Here is a 27,393-nt window from a genome sequence, read left to right as displayed (position 1 = left end):
AAACAGACAATACGTTATTTAACGGCAGCAGGCCGTTAAATAACGCACTTTAAATGCGCTCTCCGCACTTTCGAATGCTGGAGAGGGCCTTATCTGCCCTCGCTCATCTCCAGCCAGCCAGGCTGATTGTTTAGAGAGTCACCGTTTCAGTAGCCAGGCGAAGGCGGGGCACCAGCATTAGGAGGGAGGGAGGGAGGGAGGGAGAGAGAGAGAGAGAGAGAGAAAGAGGGAGGGAGAGAGAGAGAGAGAGAGAGAGAGAGAGAGAGAGAGAGAGAGAGAGAGAGAGAGAGAGAGAGAGAGAGAGAGAGAGAGAGAGAGAGAGAGAGAGAGAGAGAGGGAGAGAGAGAGAGAGAGGAAAGTCTTTTCAGACAGATATTTATTTGCGCCTCTCAACTGAACAGGTTTCGGGGGACCCGAATCGGGATAGGCACGTTAATTACACCCCGGCATCTGGCTTTCTTTTAGCTACGGACTACTAGAGGTGTGATTTGTCATTCGTTTGGACAAATGTATAGACGACGGGAATAGTTATCCGTCACACAGTAGACATGTTGAAAACCTGGCAAATTCTGATTCAAAGTGCATTTGTGTGGAAAGTTGACGCGACTGGGATGTGAACACCGGCTTTCATCGCTGTTTAGAGGTAATGTATAAAATACAGCAACTGTTTGTTTACTCCTTACTTGTTGTTAGGCTAAATGTAGCTTATTTGGTCTGTAGTATAATTGCGTGGCTTGAGGTGCGCTGCTTGGAAATCACGTCTATAGGCATTCTGCATCACATTAGAGGCAGAGAAACGTAAACACTGTATGTTGTCTTTAGGAACGGTAAACTCAGAAGACAGTGACCAGTGTTACATATACACGTAGTTGATACCTCAGTTGGTGCTCAGGAGGGCTCTAACATCGTTTCATTCATAGCACAGGATTACTTTAGATTTAATAATTACAATTATCTAATGGATTGGGAAACACTGCTCTGAATGTATTTGCGAATAGCAAGTTACAGGGGATCTGTACATTCACACCTGGTCTATGATTCACCCGCACACATAACTAGATAGACCTATGTTCCTCAGTCAATGCTTATAGACTCATTAGTTAAGAGACCAATTAAATCAATGAAGTTAATATGAATGAAACAGACTTGCTTACTTTCAACTTTGTTTGAAACCTTTAAGCATCACATTTGCTCACTTACAGCCTGATTCTAAGAATGATCCCTGTAACCAACACAACAACTCTATACAGTATCTCTGTAATAGCATAATATGCTGATTATATGTCAACATATTTCATTAATAAAAGAGGGGCCATCTGCTTGCCAGAGTAATGACAACGACATTGAAACCTGGTGATATCAGGGTCACATATTTCCCAGGCTCATGCGACAGTGTACACTTGGTGCTCCAGCGACTTCGCATTGCTTTCCTCTTCAACCACAACTTTAATTTTGTTTTGCTGACATTCCAGTGCTGAGATTTATGAGGAATGATTGGAGATATGTCCTCCAAAATCCACCCTTCTGAATTATGACCATGCAAGAAACTTGGAAGCTCTCAACAAAACATTAAAGCCCTTCATTTCTTTATGGTTCACCCCAGTTTGATGAAGGCAGTTCTGCACATTGTTTGACTCTTCAATGACTGGAGCCATATAAAAGGCCCCACCTTGTCTTTGTACATCTAATGCTCTCTTCTGCTGCCTTGCCTTGACTTGCTTTAACCCCCTTTTTCACTCCCAAACACCTGCTCTGTTGGTGCCAAAGTCCCTCAGGGTACATATTCTTCCAGACAGGATCAAATATCACCATAGAACTTATCTCTATTAAGAGAAAGCCGATTCAGTTCATAGTGGCATACAGTCAAACATTGCTTTGTTTGACTGTAACTCTTACAACTTGGATTATAGTTTTTATTTGTATTCAACCGATTTTATAGAATATGTATACATTCTATTATATGGCCCAAATGTGTATTATTGTACACAACCAATATTCAAATCCATTGGGTAAAGTCCTATTTACCAGACAATCCTTACCCCAGACCACAAGAGAACCATTGTTTCCAGATTTAATGAGACGGCATTACATCATAAAACATTGAGTGCTGCTGGTGTTAATCGCAAACTCTATAAAATCAACCAAGCATGTAAAAATTATCAATGTGAAGCGGTTCAAGGGGCCATCAGTAATGCAATCCAATGTGTTTTGCTACATAGATCCATGACCTTTCAAGTGACGTATGTTTTCCGCTCTCCTTACTGTGTTTCCAGTGTCTTCCGTCATCATGGTGAAACCCCATCCCGCCTCTCCCCTGGCTCACCTCTTCACCTGGCTGCTGACGCTACAGCTCTGCCTCCCCCTCTCGCAGGCGGCCCTGCCCCCCACCAACCCCCACCCGGCCCACGTCCCCTCGCTGGTGCCCCACTCGCCCACGCGGCTCACCCGCTCCCGCTTCAGCGCCCAGACCCAGTTGGACTTCAGCACCCACTGCAACGCCAGCTGCTTCCACCGGGCGGAGCAGGAGGCCCAGCCAGAGGACCTCAGCCTGAAGCTGGCCTTCGAGACGCTCTACTCGGACGGCTCTCGCACCCTCACCGCCGTGGACGTGGACGGCGACGGAGAGGACGAGGAGGAGGGCCTCGTCCGCCTCTTCCCCCGCACGCCGCCAAAGCAGCGGCTGAGGCGTCAGGTGGGGTCCGGGCGTCACAAACGCATGAGGCGGCAGATCTACGGCGCCGACGGGCGCTTCAACATCCGCGGGGAGAACTTCCTGCTGGACTACCCTTTCTCCACGGCGGTGCGCATCTCCACCGGCTGCACGGGCGTGCTGGTGTCCCAGCGCCACGTGCTGACCGCCGCCCACTGCGTCCACGACGGGAAGGACTACGTCAAGGGAGCGCGTAAGCTCAGGGTCGGGTTCCTGACCCCGCCTTACATCAACGGTACTAGGCCGGGGAGGAACCAATCGGATCCCAGGAAACCCTTGGTGCGCTGGGTCAGGGTGAAGCGCACCCGTGTACCCAAGGGCTGGATCCAGGGTCCCCAGGAGGTCAGCATGGACTTTGACTACGCCCTGCTGGAGCTACGCTGGCCCCATCGGAGGCCCTTCATGCGTCTGGCCGTGACCCCCTCGTCCGACGACCTGGCAGGGAAACGTATTCACTTCTCCGGGTTCGACAGCGACCGGCCTGGAGAGTTGGTCTACAGGTTTTGCCCCGTGGAGGATGAATCCAACGACCTCATCTACCAGCATTGCGACGCCCGACCGGGAGCCAGTGGCTCGGGGGTGTACGGACGGGTGTGGGACAGTACCCTGGAGAGGTGGGAAAGGAAAGTGATTGGGATCTTCTCGGGACACCAGTGGCTGGAGATCGACGGGGAGAACCGGGATTACAATGTGGCTGTGAGATTCACGCCGCTCAAGTTTGCTCAGATCTGCTACTGGGTGCACGGGAACCAGCTGGACTGCAGTCACGACTGAGTACTCAATGGATTGTATGGACTCAGTGGAATGTGGATTTCTGATGTTGAGTAAAAACAGTGGACCCTCGGGTTGTGTTATTTAACATGTCTGCTAATGAAGTCTTAACAGCCATTTTCCTTACTGGCGGATTAACAAAACTGTCAGAATTTCCACCTTATTAAACAGTACCACTTTCTAGAAGGAAAATGTAGAACAATGCTTCTTTTCTTCTGCCCAAACCGATCCACGTCCACATGGCTTTTTTTCCCCAAATATGGTTGCAGAAATTGCAGGCGGTCAGCCTTACAAATTTAACTGTTGCTCCTTAAATGTGTTCATTGGGGTGGTCATTCATTTTATATTTTAGGTATGTATGGAGTCGACACAGAAAAATGTGTTTGGAATTGGCTATCCATATGGGCCTTACTGCCAAGAGTTTCTAGTGAGATGGTTAAATTTTATTTGTAAAGGCTTATAGATATATTTTAATAAAAACGTTAATCATTGTATGTATTTGGCTGCAAGTGCTTCAATTCAGGTTTCTGGAATTGTGTAGGGCGACACCGTGTGGTCACCAACTGTTTTACAACCACTCAAATCCAGAGAATATCAGGCACATTCTATACAACTCTTAAGAGCAAGCACACAAAACGAATTACTATTGCAAGTACTCAATTACTCAATTAATGATTTGATGTAACTTAACATTTCCCTCTGCGGAAATGTTGAATTAAAGAATGAAATGGAAGAAGGGCACAAAAGTACAAGACAAAAAGGTATTTGTTTAGTGCTTTTTTTTTAATTAGAGATAAGGAGACGATACAAAACATCCTTCAATATTCAATCTGAACACATGCCCTTCATATCCGTCGCTTCCCATCTGACCGTCAGAACACCACTGAGACTTTCAAACCACTCAGTTGAACAAGTAAATGGAATGGGTCTTGTTTACTACACGAAATGCCTTCTATTTTTAAACTGGGAATTGCAAATAAAAATGGAATCACTCGAGTGTTTTTGGAATTTGCATGGTTCGAAAAGAAAACAAAATATATATATAGAATTCAGCTGTTCCCCATAACAGTTTGATACTTTTGTGCAATTAAAAAAAGATAAAATTGGATTGTTCTACATCTAGCCTCAACTAAACACATGTAAAACTTAACTAGAAGTTTGGCAAAAAAGGTAGTTGGAACAGTTAATTTTCAGGGATTAATAGTTGGACTTTTAACAGTTGTTCGTCCCTTCAAACATTTAAACCATGTGTATATTTTTAAGTCATCATCCTTCACTTGAATTACTTTTTTTTTCCTCACATATTTTGTTCATCTTCATTATGTTGTGTGAACTGGAATGACAGCCTGCCATTGTGGATTTATTTAGTCATTTTTTTAAACTGTCACTTCAACCCTCTCCCACCCAAACTATCCCTCCCCAAAAGCCCCCCCTCCTCCCAAGATGATCCCTGATCTGCTTTTGCCCCTGCGCCAACTATACTGGAATGAACAGCTAAACCCATCAGACGTGTGCCCTCGGTGGAAGCCAGGATTTATAGCGGGCTTCCCTCTAGGGTTATTACTGCGGACCCTCCGAGCTTCTCAGCCAGTGTGCGCCGATCCTTGATCTCCTCCAGAAAGTTTGCCTGCAACTCATGCTTGATACCTGAAAAGAGGCAAACGAAGAGTCATGTTACAATAGGCATTTTTGGATCAGGCGGGTCTTTTCTTCAACCCCTCATTTGATATGATGAGTGCTTAAAGTTTTAGCGTGGAGCAGTTTCACAGTGCTCCCATTGGAAATAAGAGGTTTCAGATGTAAAGAATATGGTGGGTCATTGGACAGTAGTCCAGTGTGCGACCCCATTTAGAGCAGATTACGACATCAACACTGAGCAGTTAAGATTGAGTTGTTGCTAGGCAACAGAAACATAGTCAACAGATGTATGACCAATATATTTAAGCATATTATTGTTTCAGTCATAGTCATTGTCAGCCATTGTTTCAGCCATTTCCGATTCTGGGTATTAATGTAATAACAGTACTGCTCAAAATAATCAGAATGTTCCATCAAATGCTCTGGCTGAATCGAAGAGCAATTACATAAATAAGTGAATGAAGAAAGCCATAGCGTCGTTTAGCTTTAAAAACAGGAAGCCCCTCTTCCCCTAAACTATACGTGGAACACCAACAGCCCATATGACGTTTCCCTTTATAGGAGGGTTTCACATGTGATGTGTCGAAATGATTATTTTCTTGCAAAAGGTCTGGGATTTGTCGTCACCGGTTGCTCAGACCGACGTGTGCACGGACCAATCAGAGGTGGCTGTTGTTCAAGAAGGAGGGTTCTAATGTTGTTTTTTTAACGAATGAATGATTTTTTTGGAGTCACATGTGAGGCAACAGGCAAAATGCAATGGCCTTTTTCATAGACTGGCCCGTTTAGCCTCAGCTTTAGACCACTTAGTGCACAGATTTTATATAACATGGGATTATTATAGAGCCTGTGGACAAGTAGACTCCAGCACAGTTCATGCTACATTTAAAAGGTGTTTTGTATGGTGTGGGGGTACTGCACTCCTTTTATACATATGACACAATAACATATCCAGTATAAGACTAGGCCTGTTTGAGCAATAGACCAGAGATGAAATTTGATATCAATAAGCTTGCCAACTTTGTGTGAGCAGGATAAACTAGATTTATAAGCCGAAAGGAATAATTAAAAATCAGCATTTTATCCGGGTATCGTTTGCCTACACAGGGTGATCTTGACTAGGACATTCACCAGGAGAAGCGAAAATGGCCAGATTGAGAACATAGGCATTGCATCTCAGCATTTCTCCTCCGTATTCTGCATGGAACCAGCTCTGGTTTGGGAGGGACATCAATTGACCTTGCCTATTCACGCTCATCTTGCAACGCAAGTCCTCCAACTTTCATCTTATTCTACTCTTAATGTCTGCAACCGCAATAACATCCCACTGATGGGCTGACATCAGATCAGATTCTCTAGCCTCAAATGAAAGGAGTGGGCATGTAAGAAATGGAACATGCATTGGACATTTCGAGATGGTATTAATACACACTCCTTATTTTATACGACAGTGATACAGTTCTATCCAAGAATGGCCCAACTTTAATGTTGCACTGTTGGATTTTTATCAAATGAAAAGACGTGAGCACACTTTATTTGGAATCTGAAAGAGATGCATCAGCTTAATCCGTTGGTGTCAGTACGAGATTCGGATTGGCTGAAGATGGCTTTGGTAATGGCGCGGCTTCATATCAACTTTTCAAAGCAAAAGGCCAGACTCCTATAATGCGGCCTTTAAAAAAAAAAATATATATATATATTTTTCCTTAATTACCTGAAAACTTCTTCTTGATGGCCTCTTTTGAGCTGGCGTAGATCATCTTGCTCTTCATGGAGGCAGTTTCTGGGGCCCTATGGAAGTTAAAGAAATGTGATACAACGGTTAACACAGGTGAAGACAAAACCATGAATGAATGTGATCCAAACGAAAGCCCTGGTGTATAGACCCATGTTCTCACCAGAAAATAAAGACCAGGTCTTCTTTCTTGGTCTCCTTGGTTTCATAAGTGGCGTCGTAGAGGGCGTAGCGACAGTCGTCACTGGGCAGCATCTTTACAAACTCCAGGTAGGGGTCCTTGACCGCGGTGCCGACGTCCCCGCAGAGGATCTCCTTGCCCTCCTCCAGAATGATGTTCTGTTTATCGGGGCTTATGCAGAACAGGACGGCCTTCTTCCTCTTCTTCTTGTCCTCCTCGTTCGCCTGTGCCTTGCGCACCTTCATGTCATTGAAGACTGCGATAACGTCATCTGTGACTGTGACACCGGAGGCCTGTATGGAGGTAAAGCCTTCATTATTACACAGTACAATACTGGGCCCTTCATGTTGAAGTGGAACAGCTAGTGTATATGAAATTATAGTCAAACCAAAATGTTGGCCTGCATTTTCTTGGGTTTTACTGCCAAACCTCATCCCATAATTTTTACAACCTGTAGTCAGTTAATATTTAACAGGTTTGCATACAACCTACAGTAATAAAAACAACAGACAATGAAAAGCGTCATTCATAAATAATTTAATCGGTTGGGTGGGTGGGGACACATCACTGGGGTGAATGCATTTTGGGGCTTAAATTGATTTGTTAGGCTAAGGCGGTAGTCAACTAACCAAGTTTGCTTACATGTTAATCAATTTTATTCTAAATTTCACCCTTCCATTTCATATTTTACCGTTAGTCTAAGATTACATGGCCTATTTTATGATCTGGCAGCCAAAACATTATGGAAATTGCTTCACTGCTGGCATTTGACTAAAGGGATACAAAAAAAAAATTGGATATCAACTAACCAGAAGTAGTTGAAAAAGTCAAACCAGGAAATTGGACAAGGGCCTGAGGAAAACATGTGACCTAATCTCACAGCTCCTGACAAGAATTGATATGCATAATTGAAGTTGCAGCTCACAATATTTAAAATAGTGTTCACTTCAGATGTCAACATTGTGCATGTTATATGAATAATAACAGTACAAACTAATATGTACCAATCCCAATTATAGCTACATAGCTGACTATACACTTGTAAAATTTCCCCCAAAGTAGTAATCTGTCTGTCCACTTATCAGTGCCAAAGTCCATATGCAATATTGGTACGTAATAGAAAAACCGAAATGGGTGTGTCTGTATGATGATAAGAACACCAGACAGGTAGAAAGAGTCTTATTAAATAACATTATCCACATTCAAGTGAACATTGAAATGTCACGCGACATTGCAGCCATTAGGAAGCGCCTCTGGGCGTAGCTGCGGCTAGGCATTAGTTTGAGAATGCAGGACTAACTGACAATTGGGCATTGTTGAAACGTAACTAAAGTCACATTCCTAAAGTCACATCTACCCAATGAGATGACTCACCATTACCCTTTGGGGACATTTAAACATAAACCCTGCCAGTATTGAGACAGGGCGGACAATTTCTGAGGCTGCAAAGTCCATCAACAGATTCACACCATGTTTCTTAAGGGCCGAGTCTCAACCAAACACTAGATTTCCCACCAAGCTGGAAATGGTGTGCATGGGGGAAACTACAGTCATCCCAAGAAATAGTTGGGAGCGTAGGTCAACACTGGCATCCTACAGAAAGGCTGAAAATCAATAGAGCATTCAAGAAAAGTGCTGCGTGTCATCGAGTGACATGCATTTACCAACTGACCTACTTTGGTGGAAGGCCTACAGAAGGTGTGGGCTGGTACAACATGTTTGCTCAAGGTGGCTTGATTAAAGATTACAGTTATGACGGAATAAAGAATTACATATTAAGCTGTAGATACTACTACTTTTGGTGAAGGCCTAAAAATACTACAGAATTAAAAGATGAATAATGCTGTATTTGAGAGGAAAACTAAAAAAACGGAGGTGGGCGTCGTGTAGGTTGCAGTTAAAAAAAACGTGTCGAGTCACTATGCATGCAAATTAGCTACATCTCAGTTAAAAAGAAAATCAGTTGTCGAGACCGATTAATGATCCTTACTACAGAGACAGCCTATTGCAACCATTATGCACGTGACTTTAATAAAGGGTTAGTTAGATTTAATTCAATTGTCAATATGTTGACCTTACACAAACAGCAATACTGCTTGGATTCTAGAGAACTAAAAATCATAATAGGCCATCTAAAACCAAAATAGACAAGGCCATTTTAATATTAATCTAATTAAAACTTTTGTACTGCAAAAGACTTCCGTCAGTCACGAAGATTAAACCTCAAACAATCGACATTGTAGCAAAACGATTCAAATTAGAAGGTGAAGAGACGGAACGGAAATAAGTGACATTGACGTCCACAATGCACAAAAGCGTTTAATAAATTGCACCAGAAGGAGTCAATAAAATGCTAACCAAAACGGTATACTTTACATGTATACTCGCATCACTTAATGTATTTCTGTCACAACGATGACAAAAAAAAAAAGACAATTGCTTCTGTAAAGGATTATTAACATAATAAAGAATGGATGATTTCTTAAGTGTGACATATCATCTGTAAAGCATGAGGTATGCATTTGTTTCCCCAATGCTAAATAGCTCACATGACTTGATTGCATCTTGTGGCTTTCATTCCGTGTACAAATTAGATGCGTAGTACCAGCCGGTAAGTACGTAGGAAAGGCCCGTTAGCTTTAGCTAGCGGAACCCAATGGGATGGGAGATATAATGGACATCCTTCTAAAAAATGTTTTTTTTTTATACAAACATAATTGAAAGGGGCTTCATAGTATACTACGGGATTATTCACAGAATGTATCCCCAACCACTGCAATCAATACACGTCAACAACAAGAATGGTCTTTGCACCAAATTCAGGGTGGGGCCATGAACGCAGTACCCTGCACATGTGCGCTAGCTTCCTATATAAGGAGAACCTCGGTCCGCATTATGGTCCGCCAAGTCACACAATCCCGCTCCATTTATCACCTGACCGAACTCGACAATTTGAGCATCCTTTCGAGGCGTCGGTAGTCAAACCATGACATGTATTTGGTCGTAGAAAACAGACATTTCCCTACCGGATGCCGTATGCAGACAAAGAAGCAGAAAATCACTGCCACCTAGCTAACATGAGCCATAGCGGGTGTCATTTTCCGCCTAGATAATGCTAGCCTCAAGTAACAGACACGGGCGAAATTGGGCTTCGCCTCCGAAATTAAAGCCAAGGGCACGGACAAGCGATGCACCTGCCAGGCACGGGCCCAGAGACAGGATGCAGATCGGTGAGGAAGAATAGAGATGGTTGGAGGAGCACGTCAACAGCGGCGGTACGAACGGAACAGGAGAGGCCCTTCAGAACGCTTTTGTCGGCTAGACGGAGAGGAAGGAAATGGCGCCAGGCGGTTGGACCGGTAGTCAAGTTATTTCATAAATATAGGACGACAGGCATGAATATTATGAAACCAGTGTCTAACATTTTTCATAACGACAAGAATAACGGAAATTCCCAATTTGTCGAATATCAACGTCCAAACGCCATCCGTCACTGATGCTAAGTCCTTAGCTCACACGCTAGCAGTTCCTGCACCAAAGACACTGGGTATCTGGACACTGGCCGGCTTGCCATTTTGATAACCAAATGAATGCCAACTTTCTTATACCAATCTTAATTTAAAACTCAGACTCCTACAAAATGTCTTCAGTACCTATACAACAGAAGAAATACAGAATATTTGGCTGAAATCGGTGTTAAACGTACCATGGCTGTCGCTCTGAATTGGTCAGCGTCTTTGTAGAATTGAATGGGCTATGATGAATGGTCGGTCTCGCTCACACACTGAATGCCCTGTATGAACGCGCCTCAATGCGCGCACACGCGGACACAGTGAACGCGCAAAATGTCAGATAATTGTCCGATTGATTCCTTGCAGCATTTTTTTTTTATCGTTTAGAATTATTTAACATGGCACAGCTTGATATTTTATTTTTACTGATATAATTATTACGGCAACGAATAACAAATGGGTCCTCGTCTAATACCATAAACCGCTTATAATCGATAATGACAATTTGCTAAGATGCTGCAATCACATTTATATATGATAAAATAAGTGTTATTTTTGGATAACATGTACAATAAATTGTAACTCTTGATTGGAATGTATAGGAATTATGTGTTTGTATCATGAATGTATACTTCATTTAAAATAATTTACTTTTCTGCATTATATTTTGTATTACTTTATCGTTTAATCATTTGAGAATTTAAACATGGTTGAAAAGATTTAGAACTAAAACTGTTAATGAATATGCCGGTATATGTCTAAAACCTGGAAAAATGCCAAGTCTTTTTGACCAATATTCTGCAGACAAGTGCATAAAAAAGGTAACGGAGAAAATACTCTCACTCGCCTCTCTAGCCCTCTCCCCACCCTCCAAACTTCACTCACTTCCAAATATGGAAGTAAATGGCAGCGGCAGCGGTGCGCGCGCCTGGCAACAAGGCGGGCCACGACGCCGATCACCATATAAGGAAACAAGGGACACAAATTTCACCAAAGCAGATTTCACTCGAGAGATCAATGCGCGAATAGACAATAAAGCCATATCATGAATCGAGCGAAAAACGAAGGACGCAAGGACGTAAACGCATACAATCATACAGGGTAGGGGAACCAGGAAGTTATAACATACATCTGACGTGCATTATTATTGCAGCCTTCCGCAAACCAACTGCACAGGCTTGCGTCACAACCAGGGCCGTATCTAGCTTTTGTGGTGCCCTATCCAAGATTCTTTTTGTGGGCTCCTACTTTGCAAACTTTAATAGGAAAATAATCTAGATCCGTGAAAAACACCTCAGGTGTTTGATTTGAGAAAAGTGATGTCAAGTTGACAGCAGCAATTGGAATCTACGGATACGGAAAATAAAAAGGAACAAATGGGGCTCCCCTACAGCAAGAAGCTTCTGAAAACATATTTACCGAATCTGCATTATAACATCTCCCAAATGTGCAAGATTGAGATGCCGAATTTTCCTAACATGTTATTCTAAATGTAAGAAACAAATTTGTTTGATTATAAAAAGTATAAAAAATTAGGCCACCACCCTGAACGTGTAGTGGCCGAGTAATCGTTTGACACACAAAGGCAATCCAGTAGCAGCATTCCTCTAAATCCACGAGTAATAAAAAAATAGCTCCAACAACACATGCCTCTCCTTCTCTGTCTCCATACGGTCCTTTATTTTGAGCCTCTTGATGGATCACACAGGTGAGTTTAATTTCCCTGGATCAGTCCCTTGCGGGGCTGACGGCCAATCCCAGAGACTCAAGTAGCATCATACACCACATAATTGTGCAAACCCCAGTGCTCAGAAATGTGTAGAATGAAAAGACATTGAAAGAAGGAGGATGATTTTTGTATATTTTTTTATGAAAGTTCAAGTTAAATAAGACCGCCATTCAGGGCCTTTGACACTTTGATGTCAGGAGAGACAAGCTCTCTTGGCAGCTTGGACTCTTATAACATGTGTGTAGGTGGCAATATTCATATTAAAAAACATGTATAAAAAAACGGGTGGTGTACGTGCCTCGAACACCACCCGCACAAGCTGCTCTTGTGACGTGATTTCCTGGCTTGTAGCACTTCAAAACGCTCAGAATTTCAGGGAGTTTCGGGGGTTCGGACCATAATGCTGTGCTCCAGATTCCTCTGATGCCAGCCTTCCGAGTCGGAAGTCGAGAAATCTCCCAGCTTTCTTGCGGCATTTCTCGGAGGCACGCCCCCTTTTTGTCTTCATCTGTCGGAATTCTGAGCGTAGACCCGCGTGATGACGCTCTCTAAAAAAATGCGCCCATGAAGAGATTGATTTTCTTTTTATTTGTACCTGGTTGGTTATTTTAATATCGATTTAAAATGCTCTTACACACTTGATTACATTTCTACTTTATTCCGGTCACCAATTTAAGCATTGCACGATCTTGCTGTGCGTGCAATTCTATGGAAAGTTGTGTTGTTTGTTTTCGAGCTTGTTTGCTAAAGAGGCTAATGTAGCTAACAATAAACGACTAGCCAATTTCATGACACAATCACAAATTCGGGAACGCTATAAGTGCTCCGAGACCGGAAATGACGTGAAACTCGGAAGGCTGGTGTCCGAGGTATCTGGATCACACCATAAGCTCGGAGGAAAGTGCTTTGAACACTCTGTTATGGTGGAGTTTTCGCTCTGTGTTTCGTGCGGAAGTAAAGCAACGCGAGTCCTCTGATATCACGTCACAACAACGGCTGCCCATTTCAGTGACTAAATTGAACTTGCAGCAAGCACTAAGAGGCGAACTTAACACCAATTCTAACATTTGCATTATGATACAATATAGCTTACAATTATAAACATCACCTGATAATACTCGCTCATGTTCAACCATCGCAAGCAGTTCTAATAATTGACTGATCTGATCCAGCAAAAAAGCGCAAAAAAGTCCCTGCGGGCATCCATACTTGTAATTGTTATGAAGTCTAGTCTCCCAAATAACATTTTTTTCGTTTTTATGTCATAGGGTAGGGAAGGTTTACGCAAAGACACGTAACAGCTTCCGAACCTCTGAGCTGTTTTGAAGGCGGCAATAGTGTTCCTGTTTGTCTTTGTGAGTCATTGGTTAGTCATTGTTATTATAAGCTACATTAGTCTCTTTAGCAAAACAGCTTGAAAACAAACACAACTTACAATGTTGCACAGCAAGACCGTGCAGTGCATAAATTCGTGACTGGATTAAAGTGGCAATGTAATGAAGTGTCAGAGCATTTAAAATCAACATTAAAATGACCACCGTGGTAGAAATACAAAGAAAATACATCTCTTTACAGGCGCAGACATTTTTGTTTGTCAAGTTATATGGTCAAACTCACTGAACCCGGTTGACTCTCAGAATCCTGAGTGGGACCGACCATAAAGGGGCGTGCCTCGGTGAAACGCCGTAAGAAAGCTGGGAGATTTCCCACTTTGCAACTCGTGCGGGTGATGTACGAGGCATCTCGAAAACACCATTACAAACATATTTTTTGGGGCAGCTGCAAGGCTGCGAAATGAGGAGATCATTGTCAATGTCAATGTCAGGTGTCCCTTACTCAGCCACAGACTGACTGTGCTTGGGGAAATAAATGTATCATATTCAAGGACGCTGATTGGCTAAATGTATGTTGACATGTGCCTATCTTGTGCCAAAAATTGCCGACCTTGCTGTACTGGGTGATGGAAACATTGCCCCATAAGACATATTGAGAGGGAGTGGATGATGAACAGTATCGCTAATTTCCCTCCAAACATGATTTATATTTCACATACTGGAAGCGAGTGTTCTTTTTAAACACACAGTAATTCCTAATTGTTTTTGGGGAAAAGAATGATGGCTTCGGGGGGCATATGCAAACCGAGAAACGGGCCTGTCACGACTTATTTCATCTAAGTCAAGGTTCCCTTCATTTAAGCTAGTTAAAAATGAAAAAACACCAGACGCAGGCAAAATCCCTTGGGTTTAATATTTTATAAAAGCTTTTAAATAATTAAATCCTGGGCCATAATTTTTAAAAGATAACATTCAATAGATGCGTTATTTAAAGAATTTACTTTTAGAATGAAAAAAAGCAGTCTGCATATGTAGAGAAAATTTGGTTGACGTTTTCTGGTATGAAAAACATAAAATGTGTCTTTTTTTGTTCTGAAAATACCTCTTAAAATTCTCTTACATTTTTTAACATTGATTGAATGGCTGAAAATGAAATATATAGTGAAATATATAATGAAAATAAATTACATACAGCCAATTTACTCTGATAGAAATCTACCAACATGCATAGAAGAGATTTATTTGAATTTGTTAATGGTATACGAATATTTTAAAGACAAATTATAGATACATGCCAATGAAATATCAAGTGAACTGCTCCATCTTATAAGGTTATTGATATGTCAACATCACTTAATCAGTTAGTGTCAATCCTTTGTTCAAATGGTTTGTTCAAAAGTTACTCAAACAACGGCATCTCTGACGAATGAAACAATGGTTCTGATTGGTTCAAAAATATTCAGTTATGGAATAGGAATTTTACATTGCTGTTAAATAAAAGTAAACAAATACAATTTTGTTTTTGCATTACACATGGATAAAACCCTTTCTTAGAACAGTATTTTGTTTTATTAATATAAATGTATATACAGGAAAAGACAGAAAGGAAGTTCCTGAATATGTAGCTTTGAAGCATACTGTTCCAAACGCTCTTTGGCTGACTGTAAAGCTTTAAGAAAGTCTAGTATGCAACTAAGCCTTCATCTTTGGGGTCCCCAGATTTAAAACAACCCATTTTACATGAAAGCCATTTCAGACTTGCATATTTATTTAGTTAAAGCAGCATAGAAGTTTATATGAAACACATACAAAAGTGCTTTGTTTCCATTTCAAAGTTAATAATGTAGAAAATGGAATTTAAGTCGAACATTTCAAAATAATGGAAAGCGATTGGAATGCATTTAAGGCCACCAAGCTTGGAAACTACAGCAACAAAATAATGAGTATGTATGGAAATAAAGTGAGCATGATCTAGCAAATTGTTCTGCAAATTGTTCTGCATCAATGGTCCTCAACCGATGGTCCCATTCATTCAATAGAAAGGTCCAAACCCCTCACTGTTTGTGCTGAAAGATGTACGTAGACAGGGTTGTCTGTAAAGAACAATGTAAACATGTACAAGAACGGCAGTAAGGAACACAACAACAGTGAGTTATTGTACTGAAAAGGAATTTGATCTCTTTCCTTTTAGGACTTCTTAAGAGTAAAATATTGTGCATATGAAGAGATGCTGGTGAACCAGCATCAGAGTTTCACCCTGTGATGACCTAGTCTGGACTTAGGTTTTTGCTGCGGGGTTGCCTGCAGGGGAAGCAAGAAGAAGCCTATGTAAATGCTGTGTGTGTGTTGTGCACTGCTTGCGTTGCATCAGGACTATGAAGGTTGGGAGACCCTCTAGCTGGATTTCATCTTTGGACCGACATTGGTTCCTCTTGATTTATTCACCACAGCGGTGGCCTGGGAAAAACAAAGCAGAACAAATATTAACTTTATATACGTTGGTGGGGCTTTACCATGTCTACAGACAAATAGAGGCTTCTAAACCAGTCTGTAGACAAATCCCTTGTGAACAAACCTAGTATTTACATCAGATATCTAGAATGCCATTGGGGATAGTTCAAAGATAATCACAGGATAATTGAAGAACGCTATTAAAAAGGTTTGTTATATTTGTTTCAAACAATTTGAAACAATTATAACAAACGTTATGGTTAAATAAAAAAAGTTTGGGTGACAAAAGGTTAACACAAATTTTGCTTTGGGTTGTGGCCTTTAATGAAAATATATAAATATGTGTAATGCTAATAAACAGCCCTTGCAACTTCCTGAATCCAAGCCACACCCACTACCAATCCTTGACCCACTACCAAGACTGTTGAAGCCCTTTACCTGCTCCAGGATGACACCTGCAGCCTGGTCGATGGCGCCTCCAACACTCCGGTACTGGCCAGAGTAGCGGATGAAGGCCCAGGTGAGCATGGCGACCATGGCCAGTCCCACCACACAGTCACACGTAAAGGCAATTGTGGAGAGACCGATAAACAGCAGGAGGCCCGACAGCACGTACAGGAAGCAGACCAGGACAAACAGCACCGCGGGCGTCCGGAAGGCACTGAACAGATTCTTTGACTAGAAGAAAAAAGGAAAAAAATAAATACATGAAGAAACTCATTATTTGGGGGGGATTCTCAACAAAGCACACGCTGGATGAAGAATTCACAGTGGATTTTAATGTTTCCTTTAGAAAGGTACTACCTGCTTTTGTTTGCACACAAAAAACAACAACTCAGAAGAACATGCACTGCAACGCAAAAACAGCATGAATGTGTGTGTGTGTGTGTTTTATGTACTTGGTTGTGTTTGCTGAAAGACTGCAACATTTCCTGAAGCTCTATCTCCAGCTGGTGAAGGTAGCGCTCACAGAACTCGGCCCCGCCCATCTTCTTGGTGGAGGAGAAGGAGTGGAGCGCCTCGGTGAAGAAGAAGTTGTGCTTCTCATCCAGGGCGTCCTGGCTGACGTAAGGGACATCTCCACCACACACCTAGTGAGACGGAGGCACAGATCGGTGTTACACGCCTCACCCAGACCCAATCGACCATTTGCAGGAGAGTTGAAACTCCATGGCTGCAGATGCCTAATCCCTAAATTCATCTAAAGCCCTTTTTCACACACGCAGTCTTACCCGACAAAATCCCGGACGATTTCCTGTATGAACCAATCGGAAGACAACACTGAGGACGTACAGTGGGGCAAAAAAGTATTTAGTCAGCCACCAATTGTGCAATTTCTCCCACTTAAAAAGATGAGAGAGGCCTGCAATTTTCATCATAGGTATACCTCAGCTATGAGAGACAAAATGAAAAAAATAAAAATCTAGAAAATCACATTGTCTGATCTTTAAAGAATTTATTTGCAAAATACGGTCGAAAATAATTATTTGGTCAATAACAAAAGGTCATCTCAATACTTTGTTACATGCCTTTTGTTGGCAATGACAGAGGTCAAACATTTTCTGTAAGTCATTACAAGGTTTTCACACACTGCTGCTGGTATTTTGGCCCATTCCTCCATGCAGATCCTCTAGAGCAGTGATGTTTTTGGGCCTTCGCTGGGCAACACAGACTTTCAACTCCCTCCAAAGATTTTCTATGGGGTTGAGATCTGGAGACTGGCTAGGCCACTCCAGGACCTTGAAATGCTTCTTACGAAGCCACTCCTTCGTTGCCCGGGCGGTGTGTTTGGGGTCATTGTCATGCTGAAAGACCCAGCCACGTTTCATCTTCAGTGCCCTTGCTGATGGAAGGAGGTTTTCACACAAAATCTCACGATACATGGCCCCATTCATTCTTTCCGTCACACGGATCAGACGTCCTGGTCCCTTGGGAGAAAAACAGCCCCAAAGCATGATGCTTCCACCTCCATGCTTCACTGTAGGTATGGTGTTCTTTGGATGCAACTCAGCATTCTTTCTCCTCCAAACACGACGAGTTGAGTTTTTACCAAAAAGTTATATTTTGGTTTCATCTGACCATATGACATTCTCCCAATCCTGTTCTGGATCATCCAAATGCTCTCTAGCAAACTTCAAACTGGCCCGGACATGCACTGGCTTTAGCAGGGGGACACGTCTGGCACTGCAGGATTTGAGTCCCTGGCGGCGTAGTGTGTTAGTGATGGTAGCCTTTGTTACTTTGGTCCGAGCTCTCTGGAGGTCATTCACTAGGTCCCCCCATGTGGTTCTGGGATTTTTGTTCACCGTTCTTGTGATCATTTTGACCCCACAGGGTGAGATCTTGCGTGGAGCCCCAGATCGAGGGAGATTATCAGTGGTCTTGTATGTATTCCATTTCCTAACAATTGCTCCCACAGTTGATTTCTTCACACCAAGCTGCTTACCTATTGCAGATTCAAACTTTCCAGCCTGGTGCAGGTCTACAATTGTGTTTCTGGTGTCCTTTGACAGCTCTTTGGTCTTGGCCATAGTGGAGTTTGGAGTGTGACTGTTTGAGGTTGTGGACAGGTGTCTTTTATACTGATAAGGAGTTCAAACAGGTGCCATTAATACAGGCAACGAGTGGAGGACAGAGGAGCCTCTTAAAGAAGAAGTTACAGGTCTGTGACAGCCAGAAATCTTGCTGGTTTATAGGTGACCAAATACTTATTTTCCACCATAATTTGCAAATAAATTCTTAAAAAAAATCAGACAATGTGATTTTCTGGATTTTTTTTTCATTTTGTCTCTCATAGCTGAGGTTTACCTATGATGAAAATTACAGGCCTCTCTCGTCTTTTTAAGTGGGAGCACTTGCACAATTGGTGGCTGACTAAATAGTTTTTTGCCCCACTGTATATAAAATCAGTGACTGGACGTATATGAACTCAGCTCCATTTTTCTTGACGGGTACCAAAATAAGGGATGTTGTTTTAGAGGCAGACTTGTGATACATTAATAATTTATCTATAAACAAAGTTCGCTGTACAGAGAGTCCTAGAGGGTGTCACCCATCAACTGTTGTCAGATTCATTATGATGTACCTACATCTAAAGCAAAAGCAAAAAGGTAAGATGGGATAGTAATCCCAGGAGATATAGAAGGTAGTTTGATCATAATGAAGTAGGTTATATGTTCAAAAGGCTTGCCTAAGAATCAGCCATTTATTTTTGATATCTGACTAGCATTAATTCGAATTACAGACTCTATTCCAGGTAACTACAATTTCCAAAGCTCCTCATGGGTAATTCATCCACAGAAAACTCATTTATAATGACTAAATTCATTTCTTATAATGTCAAAAAAAAGCTGTCCAATAGCAAGCCTAAATCATTCCCCTCTTCACTCACTCTAACGACTGACCCACCTTTTCCATGTTCTTGTAGTATTGGTCTTTGGCCGTTGCCACAGCTGCCAGGTTGTTGGCTTCCGCTGTTGCCTTTGGAACAAGAACGTAATAAAAAGACATGCGTCATGTTTAGTTAATAAACAATAACGTTAATAAAATAGGGTGATTATAATGTAATAATAATACGTTGCATTTGTTTTCCGCCTTTAGAAAAGGACACAGAGTTCCATTTGGAACTCTTTGTCCTTCTTAAAAAATTTTGGAACTTTCGGGAATAATTTCTAGTATTACCACTAAAGAGATCAAATAGGGACATGTGTACATTTCATTGGTAGACCTTTAAAAGCTAAACCACAGATATGGTTTGTGGTCATAGCCATCAATCACCAACCTATTCAAATGGAGGCAGATGTACATGCACGTCATTACAGACCATGCTGATCGAATGGCAAAGCATTAACTTATTTCAGGACCGCCTAGTCGCTGTTGCCCCACAGTACTGTTAGTGTATTGTCTTTTTTTGTCAAGTTGTGTAAAGTTTATTTACCCAGGAGCATCCTGTCCTGTCATTACTTAGTTGCTTCCGAGTAATGTATGAATAATTTAACCGATAACATAAACGATGTTCATTGAAACCCACCTGTAGCATAGACTTTGGATGTGGCAAGTCCTCTCCTTGGTAAATCTTGATGTATGCCTGCAAGTACAGAAGAAGCACCCCATGTCAGCGCTGAGAATGCCGATTCAGATTGAGCAGCGGGTCTACGAGAGAGAGGACATCACCTTGAAGAACTCCAGCAGGCCCCTGCAGGTAACCTTGTTGCTATTGATCTCTTTATCAGCCAGATTGTCAGGATGCAGCAGAGCAGGGATGAGACTCCTCAGCTGCTCTTTAAAATCTGGGGCCACATCTAGCAAAACATGTCAATCATAATAAGTTTAATAATAATACTTAATACTAACAAGCAGACAGGCATGTAATAGCATGTTCGATTTAGCATAGCAGATGCTTCTATATGGCATAGCTGGATCAGGGCACCCCTATATTAAATAAAGCTGTTGGGCAAACATGCTGACTTGTGCTAGCATCAGCATACCACAAGAATACTGCCTTGCAAGCAATCACACCAATAATCTAACATTTTCACAGAGCATGGTAGGCCCTTCCTCACGTTATAAGCAAAGAGTCAGGAGCTCACCATAGAGTTGGCCCTCGAAAGAAGGGCTGGTGGCCACTTTCAGGCCCGGATGGGGCAACAGGAAGCAGGAGATGTCCGTGAAGCAGGAGTGGATGTGCTCCCTCACGGTCTGCAGCTCCTCGTGCTGAGCATCCTTGACCTAAAGGAAAGGCCGGCAGGAAGGAAGGAAACAAGTTAACGACAGACAATAAAAAGGGCCAGTATACCCAAAATGGAATATGTCTTAACGTCTCTTTGATGATCTTCAACATAATAACCAACGCTATTGTATTAGAACTAAGTAATAGCGTGATGCCAACCTAAATAAGTGTCAAACCCTAGGTTCCTTTGCCAGTCTACCCCCACCAGTTTGTGAACGTATCACTCTGCTCCGAACTTATGTCCTGTTTTTTCTCATTAGTGTGGTTGCAAAGCAAGCCACACTATTGTGATCAATATGGAGAGCGAATGGGGCAAATACGCTTAAATCTCCCACTCCAAACCTGAACACCTGGGAGTTGTCAAATTAAATAGGCATATGAAGACTTGAAGTAAGGAGAAAAGTTTGCTCGTGGTCATACCGTAACACCCCGTTTTAGAAAAAAAACAACAACTTGGTATTTGGGAACCCGTTTTGCCTCAAGGCCCCATAATGTAGAAAAAAATTGACCCACAATTTTGTCTACATACACCTTAATACTACCCGACCTTATGATATTATTTTGATCGATTTCAAATGGTTTGGCCGATTAGCAGATTTAGGTAAAGATTTGATTAAGCAAATGAGCTGCCATTGTCCAATCAATTACAAGTCTGCTCCAGAGAACCCCAGGGATCTATAACTTGTAAGACACATTTAATCAATCACAAGTCTGTCTCAAAATGTACCAGGGACCCTTGCTAGCATTAGCATACTCACGGAATAGTGCACACAGGCTCCCGCATTTCTTTCAGAAAATGAACATGCAGCAACACGTTTTCATTTGGCAAAAGATGCAAATGATGCCAACACCGAGAGGGTATGTCAACGTACGTGTGGATTTGTGGAGCGTTGATGGCCGTGTCCGACATGGTCACACTTATAATATTTAATTTACAACATAGTTCTTCAAACCCAAATGATAATATTTCTAAAAAGCTGGTCAAACTTTTCCGTATGGCTCAATTCACTACTAATGTAAAAACTTTACCTGTAATCTTTTCTCAAGGAATTCCTTGCCACCTTTAAGCCCGTAATTGTATTCGTAGGGAAAGCTCCAATCCCGGATTAGGAACATTAAGGACTGTTGAAAGAGGGAATAGCCTTAGTAAAAAAAGAAGAAACTTTTTTTACTAAGGCTAGATTCAGATTCATGACTTAAAAAAGGTATTAATCTGAATGTTATCTAATCAATCTGATTTCTATTACTATTACTGGGAATTATTAAAAACATTTGGGACAAAGTAAAGAGGTTTTTGCACCTGGAAGGGCTTCTGAAAGATTTCATCCAAGGCAAGTCGTCCATACTCAGTAAACAGCTGTACGGGAGAGATAAGGCAGCGGCTGTTAGAAAATAGAAGACAATTCAGTGGAAATGGAGTGGCCTTGTAGCTGAATAAGGTTACGCACATCTTGCCCTAAAGAAATTCTGTATAACATTTTATTGGCTACGATAAAAAGGAGTGGTTGAGTAACTGACAAATAACACAATGGCTACTTGTACTGGATCTCCTTCACACAATTTGCATCAGGTTAGTCAAGAAATGCCTAAAGAGAGGATGAAAATTTAGCAATCACTTCAAGGTTAAAGACCAGAAGAACTGGACAAATTCCGAATTTAGTCTTAGACTAAATTCTGAAAAGTAAGGGATAGACACATATATTTTAGTTAGTTATAGGGAAATTATTGAAATAAGGTTAGTTAGAGTTAAGGTGCACTCTGCTCTCTGAGCTAGGCTAGCCGCTTCTTTATGCAGTCTTGCATTGTGCAAACACATTTAGCATGCAGGCTGTCATCATTTGCCTACGCTCTGAACTGAAGCACAGTAATTAGAATGGCATCCATTGTCTAATCTGAAACTGGCTAAGGAAACAAAATGGCAATTTCCACCACCAAAATCTTAACATTTCAAGTTTTACCAGTACAATTATATTTCAAACAATATCATTGTCCTTCCCTTTACTACGTTAAATTGCACAAACCTGAAGCTGCTGCAGATCATCTTCTTGTATGTTCTGGGAGAGATTGTAGATCTAGAAGACACATTAGAGGAACAGCACATTATAGAACGGTACTATTCACTTTTTCAATAATCAAATAACATGACATAAAGCATGATTGATATACAAAATTACCTGCATAGAGCTGGTCATGGTGCTGAGGGCAAAAATGGTGGCACAATCCTTTACAGTGGATTGGTTGTCAAAAGCCCCCTGGGTGTCCATCAACAACACAGCCACCTGCAGAAAAGTATTAAATTGTGCTAAAAAATAATAATAAGTCCATTAAAAACCTCACTCAAAGTTGATTGGATTTCCCCCCCAGTTAAAAAAAACTTATTTTAGGAAGTGGTATCAGGAGGTTTTACCATTTGTATTTACTAAAGAGGCTTGGGTTCCTTCAGTGTGCACAGGACAATGCTGCACATGTTCCATACGGTTATGTGTTGGTACAGCAGCATTCAAATCGCGTGCCAACTGGACCGACCCACTGGCTAAGAAAGCACGGCCTGCCGGCTGGCTTTCGTTTGGTGAGAGTGATTGCAGCGAGGAGGATGGGGACCAAACTGCTCGGCATTATGTACAACGCCGCTCATCCGCTCCACCACACTCAGGTCAAGCAGAGGAGCAAGGGCCTCATTCTGCCTCGCTGTCCCACAGAGCAACATTGGAGGTCCTTCCGGCACACTGCCATCCGACTTTCCAATGAGTCGAGCGCCTTTTCCTTTTACCTTTTTAACTACAGCCCTCTAGAATCTTCTGGACTTTTTTAGAATGTGTGTATTATTATTATTTGAACTATGTTCACTGGGTTCCTCTCTATCATGAGTTTATTGTTTGCCTGCTGCAAAAACGTCATTTCCCACGTGATAACAAAATAACATAAATATCTATTTGTCTTCTCCACCACTTACTGATGTTTTTAAGGAAAAAGCTATTTTCTAAAAACATTCTTGATTGTTGAGCCATCGCATTATTGGCCGATATTAGGCATTTTCCAAACTATTGGTATTGGCATTTATAATGGCCGATTAATAAATATTTATTAAAAAAAGAAAAAATATATATTATTGTGTTTTTGGTCAAAGGACTTTGAGTTTCATATCTTAAGTTTGTATTTCTACACATTTTATTTACCAGAACTTGTGTGCGAGTGGGTGTGTGTGTGTGTGAGAGTGTGTGTGTGAGTGACGTCTGCGAGTAAGTGGACGAGCGAGGAGAGTGAGCGCTAGTGTGCATGTCAGTTTAGTGAAGTAATGAACGAGTCCGGTTGTGATGATAGAAGAATAGAAGAATAAAGTACCCAGCCTATGGTTGGAATGGCCGCTACATTCCAACCATATTCCGACCTATAAGCAGACCCACTGCCGGTCGAAATGAAGGGTGTTGCCCCAGAGAGAGCATCGGCCCTGGAGGGAACGTCTCCCCTGTGCTCCTCGACTACGGTCTGGGAGCCGACAGCAGGAAAGGTGGAACACTAACCATCTCATAGTTGGAGGCAGAGCGCAAGAGGGTATATGTGCTCCAATAGTGCGAGTTAAAAATAAAGCAAATATATTTTAATGATTTTAGCTTGTGTGTGATTTATCGTGGGCACGGGTCGGGTAAAGGGCCAAATATTAACGGGTCCGGGCAGGTGCGGATTTCATTTTGATATTATCACGGGTGACGGGGCGGATCTGGTGCTGAACTTCGCGGATGCGGCTCTCAAATGGTGGACCCGTGCAGGACTCTGGCCAAAGCTATTGGAAATAAACAAAATATTGGAAAGATTTTCCAATAAGTAGATTTAAACCTACTTTAATCTTTCTTACACACAACCGGACTCGTTCATTACTTCACTTAACTGACATACACACTAGCGCTCGCTCCCTCGCTCGTCCACTCACACACACACACACACACACTCACGCACGCGTACGAGATGGGCCTACTTTCTCGTGCTCACGAGAAACGTAAAAAAAAAAAATACCCCATGTCCCTTTACGGGTTCCGTACATTTCTGTTCTGCCAATAAAACAATAAAATAAAGTTTATTTTTAAACTGACTTACCTTATTATTTTAGTGAGGACTCATAATTAACTACAAATAACCAGTGTTAGGGAAATCTGTTATATTGGATTTTTAAATCACCAAATATTTGTATTGGTATCGGCTTTAAAAATCCTTTATCGGTCGGGCTCTAGTTGACGTACCTCTGTTCCATCACTCTTCTGGACAAGAAAGACCTCACTCCAGAGCTGAATGCCGGTTGTCTCTGGTTCTGAGCCTCCCCTCCAAGAGAATCCAGTCAGAGGCTCTTCATCCCCTCCAAGCCAGTTTTCATCCGACTGAGAAAGATTTTTTTTTTAATACATTTTACCCTTAGTCATATTCACCAATTTTTTTATCCAAGGAGACCTCTTCAAACAAATCTTTCAAAATGTTCTATTATCCTATATAAGTTACTAAGTGACCTCAAAATAATATATATTTTATACTGGTTGACTGTGGTGGCCTCACAGGGGATTTATTTTACAGGCATTTTTGTTATTTGTTGAAATTCTCTTTAGATCTCATCTACGATCAATAAATCAAATGCTCTGACAAAAGCAAAAAAATCTGATATCTGTGGCTGTCACAGACCTGTGATTACCACTTCTGATCATTTCATTCGGCCAAATTAAATAATTGGAGGTCCTACCTGTCAACCTATGGCTACCTGCACGCACCCGGTGCACTCATTGCTCATTGAAAGAGTAGGCAGTCCTACTGCGTAAGCTAGAGAGATGGTAATGTGTTTTAGAGGAGTGGCTTTGGAGGGTGTGGAGGAAGGGTGGGGTTTTTCAGTTGGATGCTTTCAAAATCGACCTTACTCCCACTGTTCTCTCCAATTGTTTATTGAAGTACGGGTGCCTCTTCAAAATATGCAAATAAATACATTTAAATACAGATTTATATGCCCTTTGTAATTCTTCAGTGGTATAGTAGCAGAACAGGATAAGCATTTTCAATATTTGCAGCAGGACCACGAAGAAACTTACCGTCCTATACATGTAGCGCAGCATGAAGTCCAGCAGGAAACTCTTCCCCTTCCGGAAGGCTCCGGCGACCGACAGAACAACGACATGTTTGTCTCGGATCTCCGGGGCGAGAAGGATCCGTCCCAAAGCCTCAGTGTCCAACGCAAAGGAGTGGTCCTCCTTGCACACAGTTACGATTTGAACTGGACCAGGGACCATGGTTAGCAGTGCAGCACTCTGTGGATGTCAAACATGAAACTTTGTGAATGACACTCACATGCCGCTCACACACACACACACATTGGGGAGCCAACAGCAAAGAAATCCCATGATAAGAAATAATTTTACATGAGACAATGTTTGGCTCTGTGTAACAACTACAGGGTGGTTGTATGGCTGTTACACTGTATTCCCCTTTGGCTAGTGGATAGAAAATATTTGAACCCATAAACAGACCTCCTTTTAGAGTTCAATACATTTCATTGTGACTCTGTAAAACGTTCCTAAAAGGGGAGGTGTTTGCATGACACAAATCAACCATAGCTTATTAGCAACACAAAGTGGTTGCCTTTACTTTTCTCTTCTTTCTTCATTATTAATATTTGCTTATTCTGATTCTTACTCTCATACTTACGGACCAGTGCTATTTTTACCAGATGGTTGTTAAACTTTAGGTGTGGTACATAGTACTAGACATTCCATTCATTTTATAGCAATGAATGTACCGTCTGTACAGAAACCTCAAAGTTACACCTGAAGCATTGTTCAAACTCTGAAGATATCCTGTATCGGATTAGTAATGACTAGTCCTTTAAAAACATGTCTAAAACTAGCTTCAGCCCGTAAGAAACGATCATCTTTTCAAATGTTAATATAGTTTACCGATGTCCGTTAAACTTTTGCAAAAAGTACCAAGTGAAATGTTAAATATGAGCAATACATGGCTGGGAGGTTCGCCTGAAGCTCTCAAAACAAACCTAGCCAGACTGGTTTTCAGACGTCCATCTTGAAACACCCAGACATAAAATGTATTTTAACTTGTCTTTCTATGCAAAAAAACTTTTCTTAATCTGCAACGACATATTTTCTACGTCAGGCGGTCTGAAGCCATAAACCCACAACACAGCTAGCTGCTGATCTTTGCTAATCCTTAGCCAGTTAGCTGGTGAAGCGAATGCGTGGCAATATTATAACGTACAAATATTAGAAGCAGACTTTATCCTTCTAAAACATTAAACATATCACCAATATTTACCTTCGGTTTTTTGAAACAGAGGATGTCAAGACGAAAGCATATGAGCCAGACAGACGTCAAAAAGTTACTTTGAGGGCAACATAAACACAGGCTGCAAAAACTTTATCCCCAGTACGAAACTTTCCCGTTTCCGTACTCACAGTCCCAATGCAGTATGGGTAATGAAGTTTTGTTGATAACAGTGGCTTTCAGACATTATCAACAAAACGAAGAACACCTGACGAGGATTACACTGTCTGTTTAAAGGTCCAGTGTACAATTGAGTGCCATCTATCGGAACGGATTTAGCAGAAATAGAATATAGCA

At 41.7% G+C, this 27,393-nt stretch overlaps 3 protein-coding genes across 3 annotated transcripts; 1 reads left to right on the top strand and 2 right to left on the bottom strand.

Annotated features, from left to right (window-relative positions):
• Positions 1-359: 359 nt before the first annotated feature.
• On the top strand, positions 360-3,975 carry prss23 (serine protease 23). The gene is made up of 2 exons (XM_079745110.1): positions 360-643; positions 2,274-3,975. Exon 2 carries the CDS (start codon positions 2,288-2,290, stop codon positions 3,482-3,484), a length of 1,197 nt encoding a protein of 398 aa, XP_079601236.1. The 5' UTR covers positions 360-643; positions 2,274-2,287; the 3' UTR covers positions 3,485-3,975.
• A 270-nt stretch (positions 3,976-4,245) lies between these two features.
• Positions 4,246-10,832, bottom strand: cfl1 (cofilin 1). The gene is made up of 4 exons (XM_079745118.1): positions 10,742-10,832; positions 7,018-7,328; positions 6,834-6,910; positions 4,246-5,128 (listed from the first exon to the last, which is right to left on the bottom strand). Exons 1-4 carry the CDS (start codon positions 10,742-10,744, stop codon positions 5,016-5,018), a joined length of 504 nt encoding a protein of 167 aa, XP_079601244.1. The 5' UTR covers positions 10,745-10,832; the 3' UTR covers positions 4,246-5,015.
• A 3,666-nt stretch (positions 10,833-14,498) lies between these two features.
• Positions 14,499-27,220, bottom strand: LOC307081776 (atlastin-3-like). The gene is made up of 14 exons (XM_079745105.1): positions 27,088-27,220; positions 25,854-26,069; positions 25,026-25,160; positions 22,965-23,069; positions 22,812-22,862; positions 22,091-22,147; positions 21,820-21,912; positions 20,651-20,789; positions 20,235-20,362; positions 20,092-20,148; positions 19,470-19,541; positions 16,961-17,152; positions 16,500-16,739; positions 14,499-16,067 (listed from the first exon to the last, which is right to left on the bottom strand). Exons 2-14 carry the CDS (start codon positions 26,049-26,051, stop codon positions 16,005-16,007), a joined length of 1,530 nt encoding a protein of 509 aa, XP_079601231.1. The 5' UTR covers positions 26,052-26,069; positions 27,088-27,220; the 3' UTR covers positions 14,499-16,004.
• Positions 27,221-27,393: the final 173 nt, after the last annotated feature.

The sequence above is a fragment of the Pollachius pollachius genome (genome assembly GCF_949987615.1).
Source record: "Pollachius pollachius genome assembly, chromosome: 10".
Lineage (NCBI taxonomy): Eukaryota > Metazoa > Chordata > Actinopteri > Gadiformes > Gadidae > Pollachius > Pollachius pollachius.
The sequence above is the reverse complement of the archived record's forward strand: the minus strand, read 5'-3'. Positions and strand labels throughout refer to the sequence as shown.

Excerpts from the sequence above, each read along its gene's own strand:
- prss23 (XM_079745110.1), top strand. The coding sequence starts at position 2,288 with ATGGTGAAACCCCATCCCGCCTCTCCCCTGGCTCACCTCTTCACCTGG.
- cfl1 (XM_079745118.1), bottom strand. Across the intron at positions 6,911-7,017 it reads GACCTGGTCTTTATTTTCTG|GGCCCCAGAAACTGCCTCCA; the intron begins GTGAGAACATGG and ends TAACTTCCATAG. Across the intron at positions 5,129-6,833 it reads CATCAAGAAGAAGTTTTCAG|GTATCAAGCATGAGTTGCAG; the intron begins GTAATTAAGGAA and ends GCCTCTTTTCAG.
- LOC307081776 (XM_079745105.1), bottom strand. The coding sequence starts at position 26,051 with ATGGTCCCTGGTCCAGTTCAAATCGTAACTGTGTGCAAGGAGGACCAC. Across the intron at positions 25,161-25,853 it reads TGCGCTACATGTATAGGACG|TCGGATGAAAACTGGCTTGG; the intron begins GTAAGTTTCTTC and ends AATCTTTCTCAG. Across the intron at positions 16,740-16,960 it reads CTTTCAGCAAACACAACCAA|TCAAAGAATCTGTTCAGTGC; the intron begins GTACATAAAACA and ends TTTTTCTTCTAG.